General features: G+C 36.8%; 1 protein-coding gene across 2 annotated transcripts in view; it reads right to left on the bottom strand.

Annotated features, from left to right (window-relative positions):
- The window catches only part of SH3RF1 (SH3 domain containing ring finger 1), an 84417-nt gene that overhangs the window by 5097 nt on the left and 54116 nt on the right, over positions 1–25204 (bottom strand). For both annotated transcript variants that reach the window (XM_085319820.1, XM_085319821.1), the window contains 8 exons: positions 24940–25035; positions 20196–20498; positions 19200–19310; positions 11752–11909; positions 9287–9457; positions 8864–9123; positions 4997–5355; positions 2508–2842 (listed from right to left, as the gene is read on the bottom strand). In XM_085319820.1, coding sequence (XP_085175946.1) covers positions 2508–2842; positions 4997–5355; positions 8864–9123; positions 9287–9457; positions 11752–11909; positions 19200–19310; positions 20196–20498; positions 24940–25035 — 1793 coding nt within the window. The remainder of the gene's footprint in view (positions 1–2507; positions 2843–4996; positions 5356–8863; positions 9124–9286; positions 9458–11751; positions 11910–19199; positions 19311–20195; positions 20499–24939; positions 25036–25204) is intronic.

Raw genomic sequence — 25204 nt, 5'->3', positions numbered from 1 at the left:
ACTCGTGCCTCAGCTGAGGAATCGGAAGAAATGACCAAACACTTACCATGAAGTCTCGGGCGAGCTAACGCATTTCACGAGAGGACAAGAATCCCTGAGCTCTGCTCCCAGCTGGCTTGGCAGAAACTCCTTCGTTCCTCCAGTACAACGGAAATACGAAGGACTGTGGAGCACTGTGAGCAACCTTGCTAGTTCACTGGGGAAGACTGAATACTGGAATGGGAACTAACTTAATGGTTTGCTGCACTGAACATCTGCAATACGGTGGAAGAGAGTGTCATCATCTTCCCTTCTGTAAGGGGAATGGCTTATGGGTATTGAACTATATACTTGCAAATCCATAGCACAAAGAGGTAACATGATACCAAATGTGCTAGTGTGCTTATTCTGCATGACTAGAAGCTAGCTCTTTACATGGTTTTTACCTCCTATTTTCTGCAGAACAGATGGGAAATATGCACACTCTACAGAAAACTTGTTATTCTAGTGAACAGAAAAACAGTGGGATTAGAGTAAGAATTTGTTGTTTCACCTTACAGAAAGCCAGGACTTTGTGAAAAATTCAGTATCACAAAAATGGGAACATTTTCAAGTGTTGAGTCAGAACTTTGCTCCCATTTCGTACTGAACACCAGCAGAACATGACTCCTAAATCCTCCAGTAACCTCTGAAAATAAAACTTGACCACACTAATAATTAGGCTCCAAAGCCAGAGTCAGTGTAGATAGAAAGAGTACTGTTTCTTTTTCAAACAGATTGTAGCCTGTGATTGAAATTGTGATATGAAAGAGCAGAATAATCTCAGCTGGAGATTTCTGTTCTTTACCTTTTTGTTGAGCTTATCTTCATGAATATTCTCCTCCGCACCCCCCACTTTTCACTGCACATACCAGTATGGTTCTTATTCACCCCTTCTTACAAACCTAATGAAAATTAACACTTGCAGATTACTTTAAGATATCAACTACACTGTAAGTGATAAGCAATTAAGCAACACATTTTAAGCACTTCGGTCTAAAGAAACGTAACATGAGCACGACAGCAAGAGAAGTCTTAACTCTACACTGAAAAGAACAAGGAGAACCAGTGTAAATATGAAATTCTATTTAAATACACTGACAAAAATATAGACCATCACAGACAATGACTTTTTAGTAGCACTTCTCTGGTAGCAATTATCATGTAACTAAATAGTAAGGATATAGAGATTAAAAGGGATATTTGAGTGTATGTTATTAATAGTTCAATACAAATATTCAGCATTGTTTTCAGTAAGCAGTTTAGAGAAAATAATCTCCATCATGAAAGCAAAATACTTGAACCACCTATGTTCTGTGAGGGTGCAAATGGTTTTTCACACCCACTGGTCATACCACAATGAATTTGCTATTATTTTCACATTCAAAGCTTAAAAATGTATTACTGTGGATAGACTTACGATAATTTGAAAATAAATGGTCCAATTTTCAAAGAAATTTTTTTTCAGCTTTTATTTTCCATCTGTAAGTGTAAAACTACTTCAAAAATTTAGTAAGAAACAGAAAATTCCTGCAAGGAAATTGTGTGGAAACAATAATAACCTAAAAAAAAAAAAAAGTGTGACAAATCAAATCAAGGACAACATGGAAAGTTACATACTGGCTGGGTCTTGCTACATGGATGTAGCTGAAGGTCAGTGGGACTCTAATAAAACGGTATGCTCACATACCATGAATTAATAATATCAGATCAAAGCCTAAAATTGCATGAATCAGTTCATTTCTAGAAATGTTACCCTGCAATTGCACTATTTTTTCTGTATGCCACAAAATCCTGCAGCTACCGTAAAAGAAATCCTATGAGATTCATACTGCCTGCCTACAAGAGATAACAAAAAGAGACAGTACTCAGAAAATTGCCACTTCCTTTGCAGTCCACACAACCTACCAAGGACCTCAAAATCTGAGAATAGCAAGGGGACAAAAGAAAAGTGACAGAACTTCAAAACAACTGTCTGGCAGTTCCAGAATCCACACAAAGTGCTTTTTGAGCTCACTTCCCAGGAAGCAGAGCACAGAAACAGACACAGCATTCAGGTACTGAAATTATCTTTGCAACAGCTGAAGAAATCACATGTGAAGCCAACTCACAGATAAAAATCTTATTCACTATATACTTATGTTTGCAGTTAGGCACTGCTAATAATCCTACAGAACTAACACAATTATTCATATATGCAAAACACACTCTAATGTGCTAATGAATTGCAAAATAGGAGGCTTATTTTATCTGTCTCAGTTCTCATATCAGGCCTATGATCATAGTATTCATTCCAAAATCTCAAAGTAACACGAAAAGTAAACAAACACAAATGTTAGCTGGTTGATATTCATGTAAGGTATTGTAAAAAATAAAGGTCTCGTTTTTTCTGTAAGATCTCAGCGTTTTGAAAGACTTCTAGCAGTACTAATACATACTGCACACGTCAGAAAAGGCACTTTTTTCTGGGTTTGCTTAGGGTAATTTACCTTTCACAGACAACAGGCCTGGATTCATTCAGGACTGGACCCAGGGACGAGCAAGGCTGCCGAGGCGGCGGCGCTATAGGAATACCGGAATCCAGGGAACTCATTTTCCGATGCAGCGTCTCCTGTGCCAGCGCAGAGACCTCGCTGTCGGTGGGAGAGGGTCCGGCTTTGCTGTGCCCCCCTGCTGAAGGGAGCTCCGGCCCGACTGCACCTTGCAGGGCCAGCTCTGCCGCTGCTTGCTCAGCCTCCAGCGTTGGTGAGGCTGGAGGTGACAACCGGGGCTTGCGTTTAGTGGACGCTCCAGAAAGCAGCTTCAGCAAACCTTTTTTTTCTTTCTGTAAACAAAAACAGCGCTTCATTTCAGAACAAAGATATTTAGTGGGAAGTTCAACATTTCCTTCTAATAGATGGCATCTGGATCAGAGAGGACTCAATAAATTAGGAGGAGATACTTGAGACTCTACAAGTAACTACAAAGGATAACTATTAATTTTATGAAGAGAAAAATAGTAACTTCTTTGGACCATAGAATGGCTAAGCCCTTTCACTTAGTTAGAGGTAAGTTAAGGCTTATCTTAAAGGCCAACTGCACTGGCCCAAAAGGTAGTCTAGAAAAAGGAGCAAGGAGTTAAGAGTCCCACAAAGGGAAACTAGGAGGTAAAATATTTAGTTAACATGGAAGTTTCTAGGAAAGAATAAACACACTATCAAACCAAACTGGGAGAAAAGTCTGCCCTGGAGGCTGCTGTCTAGATAAGTGTCTTCTATTTATCCTCCCTCAGTAAGGGAAAACCTTCACAGTTTAGCAGAAATTTGCCACAAGGGGAATGTATTGTGTTTTGCTGCTCTGCTAGAGGGAAGAATTGTAAACATTCTTTTTGCTTGTCCAGACAGGAATCCCTGAAGACTATTACTTACCCCGAAGAGAATTATTTAAGTAGCTTTTGTGTTTCTTGGCTTTTTTTTTTTAAGGGGTGTGGCAGTGATCTTCTTACCAACCCTTTGATTGAGTGAGTTTAGTGCTTATAAGAGGTGCCAGATTGTAAGCCCTGAAGACAAAAATAAACTATTTAACCACAGAAAAAGAATAGCATGAGCAATATGAGATTTTTATTATAGCTTGGGATGCAATGAATTCGGTGAACTGTGAATGAAAAATTCTCTGTCTCTCTTCCAAGTCTCCATTAATTTAAAACTATTTCAGCAAATAACTGCTGTCTATGAAATGGTTAAGGAAAAAAATAAAAAAGAATCCTCCAGAAATTAATATATTCTAAATATGTTAGCATCTTCAACCTTAAGCTCCAAATATATTTTCTAAAAGCAAATATATTTTCTAAAAGCCCTGTCTAAAAGCATCTTACTCTGATTTCAGTTGGCCATAGCTAAAGTCAATTTGAAAACAAAGTTCTTGGTACCTTCACTTGACAATAATCAACAAAAATAACTAAAAAGTGGGTGTTAGTGTACAGACTATGATTATGAATTTCATCAGGGAGTGCATGTGGGTAAATAGTAACTGTCTAAAATATCTGAGATCTAAAGGATGCTATTAAAAGAAGGTAAAAAGATTAAAGATTATCATAAAGATACCAAAATCTTAAAACAAAAACAGTTGGAAAGACAGAGGATTTTTTGTTTTTGATTCTCCTGTAATATAACATACCACATGGTTTGTTGGCTGGTGAGAATGAGTTTAGACCCAGGAGAAAAGTTCTTCAAATAGAAGGAAGGAAAGTAGACCCACCAGAGACCCTACTAATCCACATTTAGAAAAGGCAACTATATGCTTGGTACTTCAGCTGACTTTTTTCCTTTATCCAATAAACATGGTTTGTAACATGTTCTTCATATCTATATATCTACCTGTCTCTAAGACAACAACTTAATGAGCAAAGTAACCTTTCTAATGATGTAATAAGTAAAATGAGAGTTTCATGCTTAAGTTTTCCCACTTCTTTATACAGGCTAAGCAAATAGTGATTTTCATTAAATACTACTTTTATTTTATTAGATTGATCTTAAAAGTTCCTGCGAGTTCATGGTCTTTGGCAATTTCTTCTATCAGTTTAGAGGCACTAATTGATAACATTTGATAACCTATGGCTTTCTAAAATGTTCAGGAACCTGGCTGCAACTCCAGAAAAAAAATAAATTAAAATTCCAACTGTCAATCTAATGACTTTTCTGAACTGTGTCAATGCACCTTCTGTTTTTAATGTTAACGGCCTGCATGTGCTGCCGTATTTTAACCCTCCACCAAGGATATTCTGCTCTGTATTTTAATCCACCCCATATTACTCTTGTAAAGACAAGAATGGAATTGCTCACAGCTATAGTTGCAAAGGGGATGCCTGAGTTTCAAGCTCAGCTTTAAAAGCCTTACAGTGGTGTTACGGTGTGGAAAACAGAAACAGACCTCTTAAAGACCTGCATGATGGAAAACGGAGAATTCAATATTCAAGGGAGTGATTTTATTCTCTGCCCACCTTGCTATCCTTCTCTGGTTTACCGACAGCAGCATTTCCGCCAGCTACTAAAGCATTCTCTGGAGACGCAGGAGCTCCAGGGTGAGCGTTCACAGTCCTCCCACTAACGTCTCCCTCCAAAGAGGGGGGGTTTACGCTGGGAGAATTCAAAGAAGCTGCTGCACACGCCAGCGGGATGGTTGACCGGTTCACGTTCACAGCCGTGACGTAACCAGCAGCATTTGAAAGCTGAGGCTGGAGCTGCTGGGGAGGAGCAGAGTGGTGGGGAACGATCACAGCAGCAGGAATGAGGCACGCTGGACTCTGCGCCTGTATGGGTGTCACTGCTGCCGTAGGTCTTTCTTGACTGTGCGCAGCAACTAGAACAGACGAAGAAAACGCGAGAGAATTAATCTTTTCACAGGACACATAAAAAGTGAGGTACAGTTGCTGCATTATAACTAATAAAAAATCCTAAGCAGCTTCCCTCCTACCATGATCAATTCCCATATAATGCTATAATGACATGTTACATGGCATCAAATTTATCTCACCAGAATAAAAAGCTGACATACGCCTGGTACCCCACTTGCAACAGTAAGCAACAGAGTAATTAAAGCCCTGTAACTATTGTGAAAGTATCTAAGCTGCTGAGTGAAATGCTTCATATATGAACAGAGATGCAAAGTGCATATTACATTTTAGCTCTTAAGAGCTAGCTAAACCCTGCCTGCAACTTGTTTGTTCTTTTTAATATGCCGCATAGCCGTCAGGGCACATAAAATAATGTAGGAAGGAACACTCCTTATGGAAGCTGCTAAAAATATAATTGGATTGTTTTCCCTAAACTATTCAGTAAATCCACAACAGATTTAGTGGGTTTTTCAAACAATAAGTACAGTGGCAATTACTACTATGAGTGGTTTCTTTGAAAACGTAAGCTATTGTCTCTTGGGATGTTTAAATATAGAAGTAGATTTACTCATACCCCTGTGAAATAAAAGAAACATCTACAGTGGAAGTTGGAGAATAGCATAGGGCTGAATAAATTAACCTGGGTTACGGCCTAGCTACAAAGTACAGAGCTCTGCATGAACTAATTTATCCGTTCCAAGAAGCATATGATTAACTGGTAAACAATACTTACGTTAGGTCATTTAAACAGCTCAATTATCTCTGCACCACTGGTGATAAAAAGTGTAGACATCCTACCTGAACAGTATGAGGCAGAATGCAGCATCCCAGTGCTGCACAGCCTCTTTCCTCCTATTATGCTAGAACTTAATATCCAAGAATGGTCATCCCTTTAGGTTGGTGCAAATACTTCTCAAATATCATCAATTCACTCTGATATTTCAGATGCTAATTGGACTCTCAGGCTAGTCGTAAGCAATACCCTGAAATCAAGCCTCTAGTGCTTGTTCTCTTTGTTCTACTCTCTTTACTAATTCCCCTGCTAATGGGAATTTGGTTAGATTGGGCCAACAGTATATTAGCAAAGACTGACGCAGTTCACAAATCTGGTATAACAATCCCACAATTAGTATTATATCCAAGTATAATGTCTAAGATAAGAAACAGAAGTCCTTTCTAAGAAAAAACCACAACTAAATGCTACATATATTTTTGTGATACTTACCCTCTCCCCACCACCACAGACCCTTTTTAACTACAAGCAGTTCAGACAGGAAGGTCAGGAGGGTGGAGGCTTGTCTAAATCCAACAGTAGCAAGATTTTTGGTTAAAATGGATTATTACTGCTGCCTTTTGTTTATGAGACAAAGTCAGTCTTCTTATAAGTAACTGCTGTTCTTCAAGATACAACTATACTTACACACAAACAATAAGGATACAGGTACGTAGTAGCTTTCTGGTTTTGTTTTCTTATCCCTGGTCCATAGGAAGAATACATCAAATCACCTTATTTTCATGCAGTAATAAAATAGACAACAATAAAACAGGCAGGCACATTTCCTTCCCCGTTCCTCTCAAACAAAGAACGCATACTCCTCAGTGTGGGATGGTAAGCAATGGCTCACTAAGATCATTTGAAGAAGGGTCCTCAAAGCCCTGAACTAAATTGAAACTGAGAAATGGCCCTGCAAAATGCATCATTAATCCTTGAAGCTTCATCAAGAGGATAATGCTCAGCAAAGGTGTTTGGGAAAGCTCAAGATGATCACATTTCAGATGCTGACTACAAAGTTTTCTGTAACATTTGAACATAAAGCAGCCATTATTGCTTCACTTCTGGTTAAATGGGCTCTTATAAGGAACAGATCTCTATTCATCCCTCAACAGCACACCTTCACTCTGCAATCCAATGTGAAAGTTCTCTGTAAAGAGACTGCAGCCCCTTTGATTTTTCCATTTTGGACTTGAAAAGTTGGCTGGAAGTATGCTGTCATGTTTTCCAGCTGACCAGAACTGTAAAAGCTTACTCATCTTGACAGTGGTAGATGTGCAGGGATAGAAAGGCCTCTGGAGCCTGCAGGAGCTTTTTCTTTTGTGCTCTCATTTGGAAGTTCCTCGGCAGTACAAAAGACGGATTTAGAGTAGAAAACACATGTACCCAAGAGGCAGGAAAATACAGATGTTTTGTTTTATTTTCTCTTTCCAGCTGCCAATAGCACCTGGGCTTCTATGCTTTCAGTTCACGGTAAAGAATGAAGTTGTTGGGCCGGATCAGATGCCATAGTCCTTACAAGATCACACTGGAGGAAAATGGGGCCAATTAGGGAAATAAATGATCTAAAGCCATCTCCAGATACCCTACCTTCAAAAACAAACCTGCTGCTGGCATCTGAATATGCCTGTAAAGTTTTCTAAGGAGATGCAAAACTTTGAAGGAGGTGTGAGGTAATTCATGGATACCGAGACCATGAGAATCACAACATCCTTAAGAGCACAACAGATTGATTTGCATCTTTTGTCTTCTCTTCTGCTCTGCCAATAAGGACCTAGTGATTAAAAAAAAACTTCCACTCATGGGAATCAGCCAAGAGATCCCAAATAAAAGGCTGAAAGAAGGAATACTGAGATAGTTTTCACCAGATTAAGGTATTTTCTTTTGAGCCCCTAGGAGCAACTGGAATATATAAGGCTCTAATTGTGTGGTATTATCCTAGCTTGGCAAATCCACACAGAGGCACATGAATTTGGTAAACAAAATCTCCTGAAGAATTTAAATAACAGAAGGTCACGTTTCACTATGATATGGCCTTTCACAGACAGTCGAGACAGACCCATCAGAAACACACAATTTGGTATCATAGATAGTACACATCTTGAACCCAGTACAGTCTCAGTGTTTCAGAGTCAAAGCCAGAAGTCACATCAATAGTTTAGAGAATAAACTGGAATGCCTAAAGACCAACCCTCAGCTAAAGTACTGAAAAAGAAGAATGAATAAATGCAAAAAGTCTTCAAAGATGTTAGGAGAGAATTTAAATGTGAATGCCAAACTAGAGCAATATGTAGTTGTTATGCAGTTAACACTTATTAAAAAAACAAGTTATGACTAAGATGTTTTTATTTTTATTACTACATGAATTGCATATGAGTATGGAAGCTCAAACAATATGCCCCCATCGCAGACAGTGCTGGAATAAAAAAATTCCACATAAAGTATTTGCATACAAACTCCCAAAAGCAGCAGGATATATGTACACACAAGTGCTTGAAGGAGATTAAGAGATGTAAAATTCAGAGTGATAAATTAGCATTTCAGAAAGCATTCTGCTCTCTAAAACAACATTTAAAAGCCTTTTATTTCCCTATTTGTTTTAAACATACATTTAAACCTAGCCTGACTCCAGCTATCTGTTCAGACAGACTTTAAGAGTTTGGCTACCCCCCACATAACCTTATTATTATTATTATTATTACCTGTTCTAACCGCATTGCGAGCCTGGTTGACCGTCATTTGTCCTGTCATGTGCACAAGGACCTTGGTTTGCGGACTGGTTTGGATATGTGCTGCAGAAACCACAGCTGTGGGTACTGTGCTAGAATTCACTGCCACACCATTCCCCTGGAGCTTCTGAGATGTTCCACTAGCAGTGGAAGGGCTGACCATTGTTACCACTCGTCCTGTTTGACCAGCAGTAGACATGGGAACTTTTGACTGGGATGCACTTGTCACTGTCCTGCCAAAATTCAAAACAAAACACTGAAACACAACTGAAAAATGAACTAGTTACTAAAACCCACAGCTCTTCTATTATCTGTTGTTTAGGATTAAATACCAAGCCAAAATCATTTTGGACTTGAAATTAGGTAAACTATTTAGACACCTGTAAAAAAATATACCTTGTAACTGGGGCCACATAATTGCCAGGAAAAACACCAATCTTGCTTGTATGCATGGAAGTTCCTTTGAACCAGCCATCTTGACAGCGCTCAAACACCAAGAACATTTCTCCCTTCCGCAGTTCCAGTTCATCATCTTTTCGAGGAGCGTATGGATATATAGCAACATATCTGAAAGAGAGGAAGTAGATGATTCTCAATATATGCAATTGTTAAATGATAGTTTTTAATTGTTTTAACCTTTTATTTTCTAGTTGAGAGAAACTAGAGCCAGAGACTATTAAGAATACACTCCCAACTGCGCTTTAGTGTAATAGTCAATATTTCTAGTAAGATCGTTAAGTCATTTAATTAATAGGCGTTTATTGCCTAGTTATCCTGTCATATCCCACTTTTCTCTCAGTATGCTTATTTCTGATATCTCTTTGTGACATGCCAATCTCTTTTTTGGGGAGTTCTAATAGTTGGTACTGAAAGATCAGGATCAGAAATAGTTTTCAAAATGCAACATTGGAGTCTCCCTGTAGTCCCCGATTCCCTGTATCTCCCTGAATTCCGCAGATTCCTTGTAACTGGAATTTTTCGGTAAAGTAGCTTCCAGTTGTTCAAATTTTAAAGCCCATTTCCTTATTTCTCTCCTAAGCAACAATACTGAACAGCATAATACAGCGCATTAGAAACAATAGTGATGATTGATAAACTTCCTTTTTTTTAACAACACACACACACACACACACACACACACACACACCTCTCTCTCTCTCTCTGTGTGTGTGTGTGTGTGTGTGTGTGTGTGTGTGTGTAAAAAAAAAACAACTGTAGCTCCTGCAATTACCTGCTGGAAATTTTATAACTGTAAAATTTCCTATTATCACATTAAAAAGAGGCATTGTTCTACCACTGCAGTGTTCTGTTTTCTGCCACAAGTTAAACATAAAACCTTTTGAATCTTAAAGTTTATACTCTTATGAACCCAGACCTTTTTGAAATTACTTACTCTAATAAATCACATTTTTCCAGAAATAATATACTTTTCAGCAGAGGCAGTCAATTAGGGTGGCTGATGATTAGACTATCTCCCTTTTTTGAAAAACAATTCACAACTGCTTTTCAAAAAATTCCCCCAAGAATGGAAAGACTCAAGAATAAAAAGAAGTGTTCTCCAAGCAAAATTCTCTCTTTTGGACAGTAAACACAGTACTAACTGTACACTTCTCCTTTTTCCATTAGATCTTTGTTCTTTGCTGTCCACCCAAGAACCCTGGTATTAACTGCAAAAATGATGTAAAGGCAATAAATACAGTGGCAAACATATGATAGACTGGAAACAAAAGGCTTCACTGGCACAAGATTTAGGGATGATCTACACACATAGTAAAGCTGCCTGTGAAAACAGCTAATTGGTGTTCATTAACTTCCCTTTTAGTTAAAAATCAATTCAAATTTCCTTAGTATCCTCATATAGAGCAACACTTTGAAGATGGAGAACAGGAACAAATGAGATAGGAACTGGATTAACTGCCCTACGCATAGTAATTGATTAAAAAAAAACAAAAAACAAAAAACAAAAAAAAACACCGTTAAAATGATGCCAAAGAAATAGTCTAAACCCAGATGCACCTGCTATACAAGAAAGATGTTCTTTTGGATTGGTTGGAACCTGGTAGAAAGATAAAATAAAAGATAGTACAAAAGTGGTCCTTGCATTATTCAAATGCCTTATTAGATTGTTCAACCACTTCTGAATTTTATTTTTCCTTTTATCTTTCCTCTTCTCAAAACCACACACAAAGAGGTTTCCAAGAAGAAAGACGCTGTCAGCAGCACATGTTAACATACAAAATATTTTCACCCAAAAGGATGACGCACATTTGCTTGTATTACAAGTGTGAAGATATAATGCTAACTAGCAGCTTTCTGCCTTCATTCCAAATTGCCACCCACTAATTAACAAAGCTGTAGAATCCTCAATCAAATTTCACTTGCAACTAATATAGGCAGCCCGACAATGACATGCTAATGTAACAGTCTAAACGATATAGAGCATTTGCTGTGTTTTTGCATGAGCTATTCCACACGAGAATAGACTTTTCATTCCATTCATAATAGAAAACATCGGATAAATTGACTCCAAGGCTTGCCGCTTGCAAGTACACAGTCTTCATTCCTCACTCAAGGCTTCACTCATCTTATGCCTGATAAATACTTTGTATTTTTGAAGTGGGTCCTTTCAACATATAGCAACATCTGATTATATTTACTTAAGTGCTAAACAGCCTTCAGCAAGAAGGCTGTTTGGGGATATCACCTGTATGCATGTTTTGTTGCTTATGTTCCTCGTTACGTGTATGGCTTTCTGGGAATTCCAGTAGAACATAGGCCAGTTGGCAAGAAATACGTGTACACACACAGTTATTGATCTCATTCCATTTCTCTGACTGGTAACAAGTTTCAATTTTACTTACACACTCGGTCGACTTTGTGGTCGTAAATGTGCCATTTGTTCAGTTGATCCTGCTGCAGGCCTTTGTGTTGCACCTGCAGGTGGAGGTCCAGAAGAGGCTGATGCAATGATTGCGGCAGACAAGAGAGGTGGTGGTGGTGGAAGAGGGGGATTCATATTCTGACATAACAAGAACAGAAAATAGCAACAGATGATCAATATTGTTTGATGAGCTGAATCAGCTCCAAAAAAAAAGTACGATACACGAAGGAAATGAGAAAAACAGCTGAATTCAGTATTCCATTACCTATTTGTAGGATACAACTGGAGAGCTAGGCTTGTCTATATTTCTCTTTTTCCAGCTTAAAATACTGAAGTCTTGGGAGCTAATTAAGCAAATGACGAGCAAAATCTCAGCACAGGAGAAACCGAATGCATTGTTTCTAATTATACCATTTTTAGAAGAGGACTTGACAAAAATTCATAAGCCTTCCAGGAGGTAGATTTTACGTCTCACTGCTGACTGCACTTCAAAACATGATTGTTTTTGTAACCTGAAGCTGAAACATAATGTACAATTCAGCAGCAGTGCACCCAAAACCACCCCTTCTGGGGGAAAATTCCCTTTGATGTATGAGTTACAAAAGTAAGCACAATATGAGACCTGTAGTCACTGTGCTATTGTTACCACTTTTGCCTATTCTTCTAGTTTAAAGCATTAGCTTTTGAAATTCAGTATTATCAAGACTGGTAATCTTTAACAAACACTCTAGTAAAAAGGCACAGTTCCTTTACGGGCAGATCCTAATGGGGGTTCTGCCTACAGGATCCCACTATGCCTTTTGAGAATCAATGGAGCAATTGTTACCTTCTGCTTTATAAAGCCATAGATAATTCTTTAGGACCTTGTGTACTGACACTCCTGGGAAAAGTTTCTCACAGAAGGAGAACTTTCACTTCCTCCCTTCCAAAAATAATTCTTTGAGTTGTAACACATAAAAAGTAAGTACTTAAAAAAAAAAAAAAAAAAAAAAAAAAAAAAAAAAGTAAAGTAGAATTAATTTGTTTCATACACCATCTTTATGTAGAGCAATCCTTTAATTCTGAAAGAAAAAACTCTGAACAACGCCACTGTTCACTGAAGATTTAAAAACCCCATAATAAAAATATAAATTGACAAAACGCACTTAAGTACCGCCTGGCTCTTTCAATACGTCAGCATATAAATGTATAGCGCTATATTATGACTTTGGAATTACAATGACTCAGTTGTGCACTTCTTTCCTTGCTTTTCTAAAAACAAGATTTTTTAAACAAAGTACGCTCTAGTTCTACACTGTAGGTTTACTGAATGACTGCCTTTGGTGAAAGTGTTATTAAAAAGACAGCTCTGAACTAGCCTTACACTCCCAAGATGAAGAGCTGTATGATTAAAGCCTTAAAGTCCAAAGAAAATTGATTGTCTCTAATACTAAACATAGTTTCAATCAAAATTCTTATGCTTAATTATGATATGAGTGGCAAGGTAAATTGTGAAATGTGAATATTTTATTAAAAAAAAAAATCTGCTCATGTGTAAGAACTCCTTATCACCAAAGAGGCCAACTGTATCAAACAAAAGCAGATGTGACTTGCTGAAGAAATGTAATTGTGACCCTTGATACTAATAACTTTTTTTTCTTTACAAGAACTGCATTACATTTTTTTAGATTCTAGAACCTCATACCTCAAACAATATTTTAAAAATATCCTGATATTCTACAGTGAAACAGTAACATTTCTGTTTCAATGGCTTGACAGAACAAAATTATTCTCCTCTCTCTAGTAGTTTAGATGAAGAAAAGCTGAATGTAAACATCTAATCTTTAGGCAACTGGTCTTTAGAATACAAATTTAAATCCTTCTTTAGGTATCTAGATACTTTATATGGTGGAACCTCTAGATCTACATTAGGAGACAATCAGGTGGAAATCTTTAAACATATTCGTGCACAGTTATCAAGGGGTCACAATTTCACACTTTCAGTATCACTGAAGATGCGAATAGTGGACATTGTACTTTACTCATGCAAACACAAAATATATATATATATATTAGTAGCAATAAGGGCACCTGCTCTATTCAGGTTCTGCTCCCCTCCTAGTGTCTATTACTATGGTAATGAAACCTGCAGTGAGCTGCAGCCCAATTAAACTTCTAAAGATTTGGCAAGTGCTCAGAAATCTAAACAAACCACCTGATAGGCTTTAGAGGACAAGTGCTCCTCAGCTTGCACTGCTACAACTTAATAAAATAGTTCCAAAAAGCTTTAGCCAAGTTTTCAAGAACTCTGGCATAAGGCCATTTTTGTAGATACTGAGAAACAAATCTACCTCTAGGGCACAAGCCAGTTTTGATTAATCCTGTATTCAACTTTCATATATTAAAAAAACGCAAGCCCCACAAGATTTAATAAAATATGTTTATTAAAATAATTTTAAGAGTATTTTTATTTAATGCAGTTGAAGGGGGAAAAATGCAAACTTCCTGCAACTACACTTTAAGCAGAAAACGTACTCTCAAGCACATAAAACAGCATATTAAGCAAGTCTCTGAAATAAGTAGTTGAACTGTGCAAAGTTTCCTCTATTTATGTAAAAACCTTCAACCAGTATCTGTACCCATACTCTAGAAATTCATATATATTTCTAAAGTTCAAATGCAGGCTGCATTCCCATATCTCTCAACCAAAGATCAATAATCAGCTTACCCAAAGAATAATAAAAGACACAGCAGTGTAGGGGGGTAACCCGCAACATTAATTAAACGGTCTTTCCTCCCACAACATCTAGGGAAAATACATGGTTTGCACCATCCCCCAGGGGCTAACAAATTAAGGCTCATGTTTAACAAAATTCCTAAACTATAAATGTATGTTTTGAAGAGGAGGCCTCTGATGCAAGAGCTCATTGCTTCTTTAATCTACGTCCTCTTGTCTACCAAAATTGTCTTGAATTTTTGTTGGTTACAACTCAGACAGATCTCATTGAATCCTCCTCTTGACTCACTCACACTATTGAATCAGCTGGAATCACATGAGAGAGACCTAAATGTCATCATTTATGCCTCATTACTAGTACTTCAGACTACTTTATACATGTAAACATAGAGAGGTAATATTTTTTCTTCCATGACAAAGAGAAAACAAGACCAGAAGAAACACAGTTTTTTAAGTTTTGAAGCCTTCAACATGTAAGTGAATGTAAACCTTCCGAATACAGAGCACCTATTTCTGCTAATAAGTGCACATATTATGACACTATTTCAAATTCAAAATATTCAATCTTAAAATGTAGCAATATGGACAGTCTCAGTCAATCATTGCCCAATATATTTTTAACTTTATAAGAGAATGTAAAGGAACAACACAAGTAAGGCATCTGTATCTGTTGTTACATTCTATTTTTCTTCTACTACTTGTGAATGGAGCTCCCACTTTGCTGTGATGTATTTCTTCTCTGTTTCTTTCCCGTATCACAGTTCAAAATGCATAGTTCCTGTAAGACTCCTTTCAGTAGACTCTATGGCAACTAGAGCTCCTCCATTAGATAACTGCCTTATAAATTACACCCAAGAATTTCCCCGCATGTTTTCACCCAACAACTGCTCAACTTGCTAACTGCTACTTATATTTTAAGAACTTCAAATATACTAAGCACCTGCAAGTTCAGAAATGCCAGTGGCCAAGAACAGAAGACCAGTCAATGTCCCCATTAAGGACAACCGTGAAGCGTGAAGTTCCAGAGAGCCTTTTAAGTGACATTACCATAGGCAAAAGCCTCAAATGTAACTAAAGTTTGTCTCAGTACATAGCTACTTCCATCTCAAAGAATCAAACCTCAAACCCAAAAGAATTCAGATTAATGCTGCTACTAAAGATCTATGTTGCTGCTGTAAAACAAAACTTTTAAATATATTATCGCAGGTTTTCTGAGCATTACCTAAATTTTGCCTTGAAGACAAGCAATAGGTAAGATACTATATCACCTAACAAAGTGTTCTCATTCCTAATCTTACTTGTCTCAACTTTAATCCTGAAGTTGTAAACTACTTACCTCATACAACTTTTGGTGTGAAATAGCATCTACAAAAGACTACTACGGACAAAATAAAATTGAATAAAATTGGCATCTCTTGAATGACTGTATTGTTTCCCAAAAATAACAAGTCAACTAAAACACGATCATATACACGTACACAGATACCAGACTTGCAGGCTCCCTTAGTGCTAGGAATTCAGCTCCACTGTCCTAGAGTGACTTAATTTCCAAATGAGAGAGCTCAAAATAGAGCTCTTGAAAATAAAAACAGCCCTCTCTTTTATAGAGAGTAAGACAAGACAATAGCTTTTCTTCATTTATAGATTCGGGGAAGTAGCAAAGATGCATAAATTCAGGATTACTGTAGAGGAAAATATGCTTCTCTTTTTCATTGATTAGCAATCATGCTCATGCTCTAGTTCTTGCTTTCTTCCCTAATCTGAGTTTGGTGTGAAGAAGAAGTCGCATCAATCCAAAATAAGCAATAGGAAGAAGATTCAATTGAAACACCTTCATGCTTAACAGAAATCTATCTCTCTCTATTCCAACCTGACTCCTTTGTCATTTGCAAAGTACTCAGAAATGAAGAGAAAAGCTAGAGAGAAGCTTAGAGACTTGCAAATGCAAAAACAAACAAACAAACCACCAAAAAACAAAACAAAAGCAAGAAGATCCAAGCCAACTACTACCAATATATTATATTGTACAGTGATAAATGTTCTGCAGTTTAAAATTAACGTTCATAATGCCAGGCAGGATATTTCCAGAGAGGTGAATCTAGAAAAACAAGAGCATCATTTTTTTATCTTGACCTATCAGAACTGTTTTGCAGATTCCCAAACTGAAATAAGAATTTATGAAGCAAGAGGAAAAGTGGAAATAAAAGCAGACTTCACAGTTTGTAACTCCAAATTGCATCATCATCTAATATCATCTATACTAAAAGAACACAGGAACCACCTCACTGTAGGCTGTGCTGCCAGCTTGTATTTTAGCCATGCTGACTAAAGTCTAGTCAACAAGGAATTGAACACTATGTACAGAATGTTATTGACTTTTAAAATACAGCAGCTCAAAGAGAGTGGCAGAGAATAATTCAGATTCTCAATGGGAATTATACACCTAATTGGAAACTTAACCAGGAATCAGGCTATCACAAAGAGAAAGTATCTCTACAGGATACAGGACAATCATGTGCCAGGAGTTTCACTCCATGTTGCATTTAGCACTGTAATTTAATTCCCATAGGTACCAGTAGTGAGATCTTTTTTGAACAAACTTACGCAACTAAAGCACCCAAGGTTGCTTAGTAACTTTGCACTAACGCCAAAATAAAGTATTTTTCCATGTTGGGAATCAAAGAAAGAACTGCTGATTTTTTTAAAAAAAGAAAAACGTTAGTCGTGGGGTGGCGAGAGTGGGGAGGGAACGGGGAAGGAACTTATAACAGAACCTTTGAAATCATGTTTTGAGTGATGCCTACCCCATCCTCTCCAAGACTGAATATCCTCAGCCATAAATCAAGTTTATTGCTAGATACTTCCAGCATATACATTAACTAGACTTGTACTCTCCTCGACAGCAAAAATGATATTGATGCCAATTTTGTTTGTTCAGTGTGTACAGGTACCTTTCTTGAAGAAGGGATGAAAGAAATCTAAAAAACTACACAAGTTAGTATGTCAGCAGCCAGTTGATTCTAACATTATGTGTACACCACTCCTGCAAGACAACACCAATCTATATATAAAAGGAGATTACTAACTGGTTCCAGATTAGCATTCTTTTAACAGTGGGATTGCACAGATGGTTCACAAGTCAAAGGAGTGGTAAACAATAAAAGGACAAAGCTTTGCTACAGAGCAACCTGGGTTACTCCGTAAAGCAGGGCACAAGCATACTGCGTGTGTAACTGTCAACAACAAGGTCATTTATCTGAGGAACGAGAAACACGCAACACATTTAGTTGGAGGAGAGCAACCACTATGTTACTAATGACAACGAAAACAATTCGTGGGATCACAGTGGACATCGAGCTGAACGCAAACCTGCAGTGCTTCTTTCATGCTAGATGAATACATGCAAATTCTCAAGATATAAACAGTAGTTTAGGAGAAAAAAAAAGTGGAAGGGTCATGCTATCAATGTTTTCATTAGTGAAAATGAAAACTGCAACAAGTTCTGGAATGCATTTCAAGACAGACAGTGAAATATTGAAGGTGATTCAGAAAATAACAACAGTATAATTAAAAGGATTGAAAATAATACCTTAGAGTTCAAAAATGAGGATCAAAACAAAAATGAAAGCTGTTAGCTGTGACCAAGTCACACCTGAATTTTTACTGAACAAACAAAAAGCTGAGAATAAAAGGCTCTTCAATTTTGTAGATGAAGACGTTAAAATGTTTCAGGAGCTGAAAGTTGAAAATAAAATCAGACAAGTTCAGCAGCAAAGCTATTCACTGTGTTTTAGTTGTTTTAAAACAACTGTATGGATAATCAGACACCTAAAAAAGAGCAGGACTTTTTTATTATTATTATTCAAAGCAGATCCCCCAAAAGACAAAGATAGACTCTGATTAGAAACACAATTTTGGGACTTGAAACAAGATTTAAATTTAGAGACGTGCTATTATCAAACTAAAGGTTCATAAAGTTCCCTTGAGGTCTATGAATACTAGTGCCCACACTCTTTATTGCAGCTAAAAATCAGGCTCTCATAATTGCAGTAGGATATAGGATTCCAGAGCTGGTCCACCACAATCATAGCAAAATAAAGTATTTTAGTTGTTTTTGGAACGAAAAGCTGCCTCTCTTGATGACAAAGTCATTTCTTTTTCCAAGGACATTAGTGTTGCTTTGCAACATTGTTTTCACTTCTATCTCCAACATCCTCACCCAGACCTGCCAGATATTTTTTGTTATCTGCCACAGGGGTGCAACCAAAATCTACATGTTTAATTAGAAATAAAATGTGAATTCAGAGAATCCTGCTAGTACTGACTTCAGTAAGACAAAAAATCTGGCAGCTGAGGTCTCAAGCCATTTTTTGCAAGATCTTGCTCGTTTGCTCTTGAAGGGTGCCCCCACCCTTCCCCAGCTTTATCTCTGACTCACACTGACAAGAAACACTGTTCTTGAAGAAAACACGCTTATGTTTAATGCATAGAAAGGATAGAGGATAGCTAGAGAAATGGATACACATCCCAGGACACAAGCTATTATTTGTGGCAATAATGCTTTTCCTACAGTTTAATGCATGCTGTTGTACCACATACATAATCATAATAAATCCAACGTTTCAAATCAGCGTATCAGAGCTCCAGAAAAAAAAGTGACTGGAAAGACATGAAATAAACGTGGAGGCTGAGTTTTCTTAAATGCTACTTACACCAAGAGCTGCTTGGTAGGTCACTTCTGAAGGGAAGGTAAATGAAGGTCCTGTTGTAACCGGGCTGCTAGGAGGTGGAGTCACAATTAGCCCTGTGGTACCAATATGAACCTGTCCAGGAAAAATTAAGAGTCAATTTGAGCACTTTTGTTAGAAAAGCTATTCATGACACAGCTCAGTTCTATACTTCCCAGTCAAAAGCATCAGCACTCTGCCAACCGTGACTTTAGATCAGGAGTTAACTTCTGTTAGGTACTCATGCAAACAGTATTGGACCACCTGCTCACTTTTCTGGTACTTCAGAAACTTTGAGTACAAATATTAAACAAGCAATATGAAACACACTTTTACCAATGGCAAGGTTTTCCCCCCCATAAATGGCAGTGAGATCCCAGAGATGGGTGAATAAAACATATTTAATAATTCATGTAAAATAACACCAACACGACTTTGTCTCCAATGCCATTTCCACTCCCAAACCATGATCTTTACATGAAACAGAAAACTGTTCAGCTATTGTTAGTTTTAACTAAAGGCTTTGAAGAAACACGATATTGAAGGGTAAGGCCAGGGAAAAGTTCCTTCTTAGCAAAATCAAATTAATAAGGTAGGCTTCTGGAATTCATACAATTTTCAAGGTGAATTTACTGTTTACTTGCATGCAGTTTTTATTTATATTAATTATTATATTCATTCTGGAAGACAACTAAGAAATTACTCTAATTTCTGTTTTCCATAGTTTAACAACAATCTTTGTGATATTTAAGAAATTAACAATAGTTAAAAAAAAGAGAGAGAGAATTTACATGACCAAAAACATCTGCAACCATTTTATAAGTTTTATAAAAAATGTTACTTAAAGTCCTCTCATCTTAGAACACAGGCTTTATTAATTAGACAAAATTAGTCATTTGAAATAAATAATCTGACAAAATCAGAAACTTCTATAGTTATTTTAAAACATATATAATTTACACTTTATTTCAGGTAAATTACCTGAGAAGGGGCACTACAGGAAAGTCCTGTCAGCTCACTTATGCGGGCTGCTGCAGTTGGGTTGCTGGAGCTAATGAGGACAGGAGGACTAATCTCCATTGAATGGCGATTCTGAGAAGACTGCGAAGACTTGTTGGACATAGTGAGGGAGGTAAAAGAGTGCCGCTTTTTGGTGTTTTTCTTGGTATCGGTGTGCTTTTGGGTTGAACTGTTGTGGGCTGCCCCAGAGGTACCTTCTCCAGAGTCTACAGCAGAACCTGAGGGCTTATCCAACTCTATTAGCTGCTTGGCTGCTGTGTTAAACTGCAAAAAAATATCAGCACATTAAGATTAGCATTTTTTGTATTACTTATAAAAATCAACTGAATATAATAGAATACTTCTTTCCTTTTTCTTTTATTCATAATAAAGACTATATTAGAAACCTTGCAATTTAAAATTGTGACATACTGATCCCCTCTAAAAATTAGTTGTCAGAGTGACAAGTCTTTCACTAGAATCTCAACATCTTTCATGTTGGTGTGAATGGGTTGGGGGGCGGGTTTAGCTCGGTTGGTTAGAGTGTGGTGCTGCTAATGCCAAGGTCGCGGGTTCAATCCCCACATGGGGCCATGCTGGGGGCTGGACTAGACGACCTCCAGAGGTCCCTTCCAACCTTACCATTCCATGACTACCGATCAGAGGTAAAATTTTAAATCAAGAAAGGGCATTATGCTCTAGTTCAAACGTGGATTAATTCAGCAATATCTGCAACATGCGTCATCCAGAAGCCAGAGTGAATTACAGCAGTCCCACCTGACCTTAAATAGCAAACTCTGCATTACAAAGACTCCTTGAATTTTCATTTTATTTTAAGTATTTTAGCTTTGTTTTTAAATACAACATAACCTAATGACAACATTTGCCTGTAGGGTCTTGAAGACATTCCCCCAGTAGCCTTACCTATTTATGCACGTATCTGACACTAGCAGCAGCGAAAAAGAGGTCTCCAAAATACAGACTTAAAAACACAGTAGAAGAGACTAAAGATTCACCTAAAACCAACATATTTATTGCCTGACAACAGACAACTACCCAAGTATGGGACAGTAAAATGAGAGAAGAAACATGTATTTACAGTTCTGTGGAAATAAATTCTCAGCTTCCAACAATCTGTAGTTTCTGAATTTTCTTATGCAGAGGTTGTACACCTTTGAGTATAAGGCCTTAAAATGGATCTTTAGGCTTACCTAATAAATATTTGTTCAAAATGAACTTTTTCTATTTGTTAATTTGTTTTAACAATGTTGTATTAAGTTCAGGTAAATTCCTCCTCTACAGTAAAGAAACATGGACTCCTATACATTTTCTTCTTACAGTAGTTTAGCTTTAGGTAAGAGAAAAAGAAAAATAATTTGCATTTTTCACAAAACCATTATTTCCAGAAATATTTATTTATATTTGAGAGCTACTGTAAATAAGTGAGACGTTTCATTCATTGATGAGCTAAACTAATACCAGCATCAGTCTCCCGAACAAATTAGTGTTAATATTAATATGCACCACTAGATATGAGTACTGTTACTTGGATAACTGCAGTCAATTAGAGAAAGGAAAATCTTTTCTGAAGAAGAAAGATCAGGATGAAAAAGAAAGTTACTTACTGTAGAAACACTATTTCTATTCTTCAGTATATTACTTCTACTTATTTTATCCATTCTCCCTGAAAACGGCCTAAGACACTTACTACGCTCATGGAAAATTTTAAAGCAATATATTATTCTATCAAAACAACACTTGAACAGATCACAATCACGAGCAAAGCTACCGATAATATTAATTTCAAAAACAAACTATTTTTCCTAACAAGAACTAGGCAATACAGAACTATTAAATAAAAACTTTGAAGCTTTGAAGCTCTCTGTGGGAATGAAAAGATTATTTTGAGATTGCTGCATTCAAAATTAACAATCTCTGTTTTCAAGAATTATATTAAAAGTTTATATTTTCTGCAAGTTTTCTGGTTTTAGGTCCTGGTAGACAGAATTGTTGAAAAGGAAAATCTCCATAGAAGTCTTGATGTTACTCTTCTGAGTTTAGTATTACTACAAAAGACCAACTTTTCTAAGCACTGAATTAGATCACACTAACCATGACAGACAGAAAACTTAAACTAGTAAGTACATTGTTAAAAAAAACCCCAACAACAACCAAGCTGTGCTGGGAATCCAACCTTGTTAAAATACACAGACACAATTAAAGGTAAACAGGTTTTGAAACATTGTTTGGTTTACAGAGGGCAGACTAATAAATAAGAACTTGACACACCACATGCGTCAGATCTCGAATTGTTATTTGCTAAAACGTCAGATAAACTGGTGGACCTGAGATAGCATAAACAACAACAAACTTAAAATTCTACTACAATGAACACTGTAAATAGACTGTTAGTGAAGTATTTGTCTTCTGTATTTTTAAAAGGCTGTTTATAAATAAAGCTAGAGGAAACGGATTAATGCAAAGGTGTATGCCATTTATTCATGTGAACTTGGAAAAACAAAAGTCGTCATTATTTTCTATCATCCTTCTGATTGAAAAGTAATTTCTTTTCCTCCTTTATTTTCTTTTTTGATTTTGCTTTTTTCAAGTTGTTCTGTATGAGTGCTGAATGATGTATAATAATTTAAATATGTTTTAGATTTGGAGAGCGGATGTGTGTTTATAAAGATGTGATTTAAAAATGTTAAATTTGAGATCTTTGTAGGAAATTTGTATTGCACACAGAACTGTATTCTATTTACAGAAACTGATTCCATCTGTTTAGGTCTGATTAGGCTTAATTTTTCGACACAGAGAAAAACATAAGTGTTGTGAACTTAACTATATTGTTTCTAGACTCTCTATATTTACTTAACTGTGAAAGAGCCTCATTGACCTGCTTTTAATGCAAGTATGTGGAGTCAGAGTATGTAATAATTATTTAGATATATTAAAAAGTTTACACTAAAACTATAGTTTTTCTGGTTTCAGTGTTTCCCTTCTCAGGGAAATAACAGAACTATTTTTGTTGCCTTTTTTTTTTGCATTATTTCCCATGTTCAGAGAGAAGCAGTGATTTCACAGTGCCATATGTCTACAGATTGAGGTGTACTGTTTTGAGAGACAGTCAGTTAACAAATCATACTTTCATTAATACAATCACTATTGGAATACTTCTCAATAAGTTTTCAGACCTAGTTTTTTATTACCACAATGTAATAAATGAAAGTGATATAAAGGAGTACAGCAGACTGGCAAATATTGAATCATGAAGTCTTTTTCCAGGTAAAACAATTTCCTTAAATATAATCAAATAAAGTTCTTCATGGACTTTAACATATTTAAAATTTTATTCTGCATAGAATATAGTGTATATATAGTTCTTTTATAGAGCTATAAACTGAGTTGCTAGCTTGCCCAAGTGGAAGCACCATGAAAAAGCTTTTTTCTGACCTGGATAAGTTGAGTGATCTAGTTTAGAAAAGCACTACAAATAGCCATATCGGCTGAACTGAAGGAGTAGTTAATTGCAAGGAGCTAGGAAAAGATAGCCAGGGTGAGAACTTCTTAAATTGGCTTTTAAAGATTCTTAAACTGAAGCTAGAATTTCACTGAGCAGGCTGAAAAACTTTTTTTAAATCATGTGAAATTTTCTATCCTCAAATATATAGTCCTGCTGATTCTTAAAACCACCTAAAAAAAAGAATACAGACTTTTCCTTTTTCAAACAAGTTTTCTGAGTTGGTTTGTAGGTTTTTTTTCAAAAAATTAAATTCCTATCTCATTAGAATATTTAGAAATTGAATTAATAAGGACCTGGCTCAATTCTGGGTATGGTTACACCTTTCTTCTATGACCTGAGGTAAATATTTCTCAATCCTCTTTTAAAGCAGAGTTATTTTTCTTTCATCGTTCTGTCTCTTTTATTTAAACAGAATCTGTCCAGTGCAAGAAGTGTATCTTACCATGTATCTGTAGTGCACCTTTTAGAAAAAGGCAAACACTATTCCAAGCCTTTATGCCCTTCTGTAATGTAAATGACAATAATTATTATTGCAAGTGCAATAACAATTACTGCAGATTAAGAACACTATTCTTAATCACCTATGAATTTCCACACAGAGGACAAAGCAGTAGCTTTCATTTATGAAACACTAAAAGGCTAGGGAAACTATTTCTCAAGGACTGCTTCTCTTTGTAAACTGTCATTACCACATACCAGAGATGCGGTAAGAAACAGAGGATTTTACCTAAGGGTCTGTTGGACGTAATTCATTGCTTTATTTACTTAGCAATATCCTATATTCTCTGACTTTCTAGTTGTGCTCCTTTGTTTTTGAGAGGTAGGGATTAGGGACAGTGCAAAGCTTACAAATTTCTCTGACGCACTAGCTGGTTTCATTTTGTGGGTAAGGGTGGTTTGCGACGGATGACTCAAAGTATTAACAAGAAAACACAGTGCTGTCACCGAGTACTTTTATTCTGATTCAAATTAAAATAGATATCAAAAGGATAAGCAAAAATCAGAGGTTGAACTGCTGATGTCATGAACATTCCCAAATTAAGCACACAGATTATTTCAGGACTTATTTACATCTCTGGTGACGTTAGAACGATCATCAGTACTACTTGCTTCAGAAATGCTACAAACGAACTGCAGCAGTTCCTTTCTACATAAGGAAATACACTGTGGACACAACCTTACTCAGGGCTCAGCTTTACTCACCTCAACATACGAGATGGGAAATATTCCTATCTTGTCAGCCAACATTCCTTCTGCCCAGTTTTCATCCACTCGGCGAATTACAGTCAGAACATCGTCCTGCGTGAACATGCAGTGATTATGTCTCCCTGCTCCAGTTAAATTTCTAATTTAATTTCCCTCCCTAGCATGCGGCTAATCAGAGAGGGCAGTACAGTACATGGAAAAGAACTGGTACAGATGGCATTTCATAATATGAACGTGCAGCCTTTGCAGTCGAAGGGGGCTC

The sequence above is a fragment of the Rhea americana genome, unplaced genomic scaffold (genome assembly GCF_003343005.1).
Source record: "Rhea americana isolate MKP2758 unplaced genomic scaffold, rheAme1 scaffold_60, whole genome shotgun sequence".
In the NCBI taxonomy this organism is placed as follows: Eukaryota; Metazoa; Chordata; class Aves; order Rheiformes; family Rheidae; genus Rhea; species Rhea americana.
Note: the sequence above shows the minus strand (reverse complement) of the source record. Positions and strands in the feature narration are given on the sequence as shown.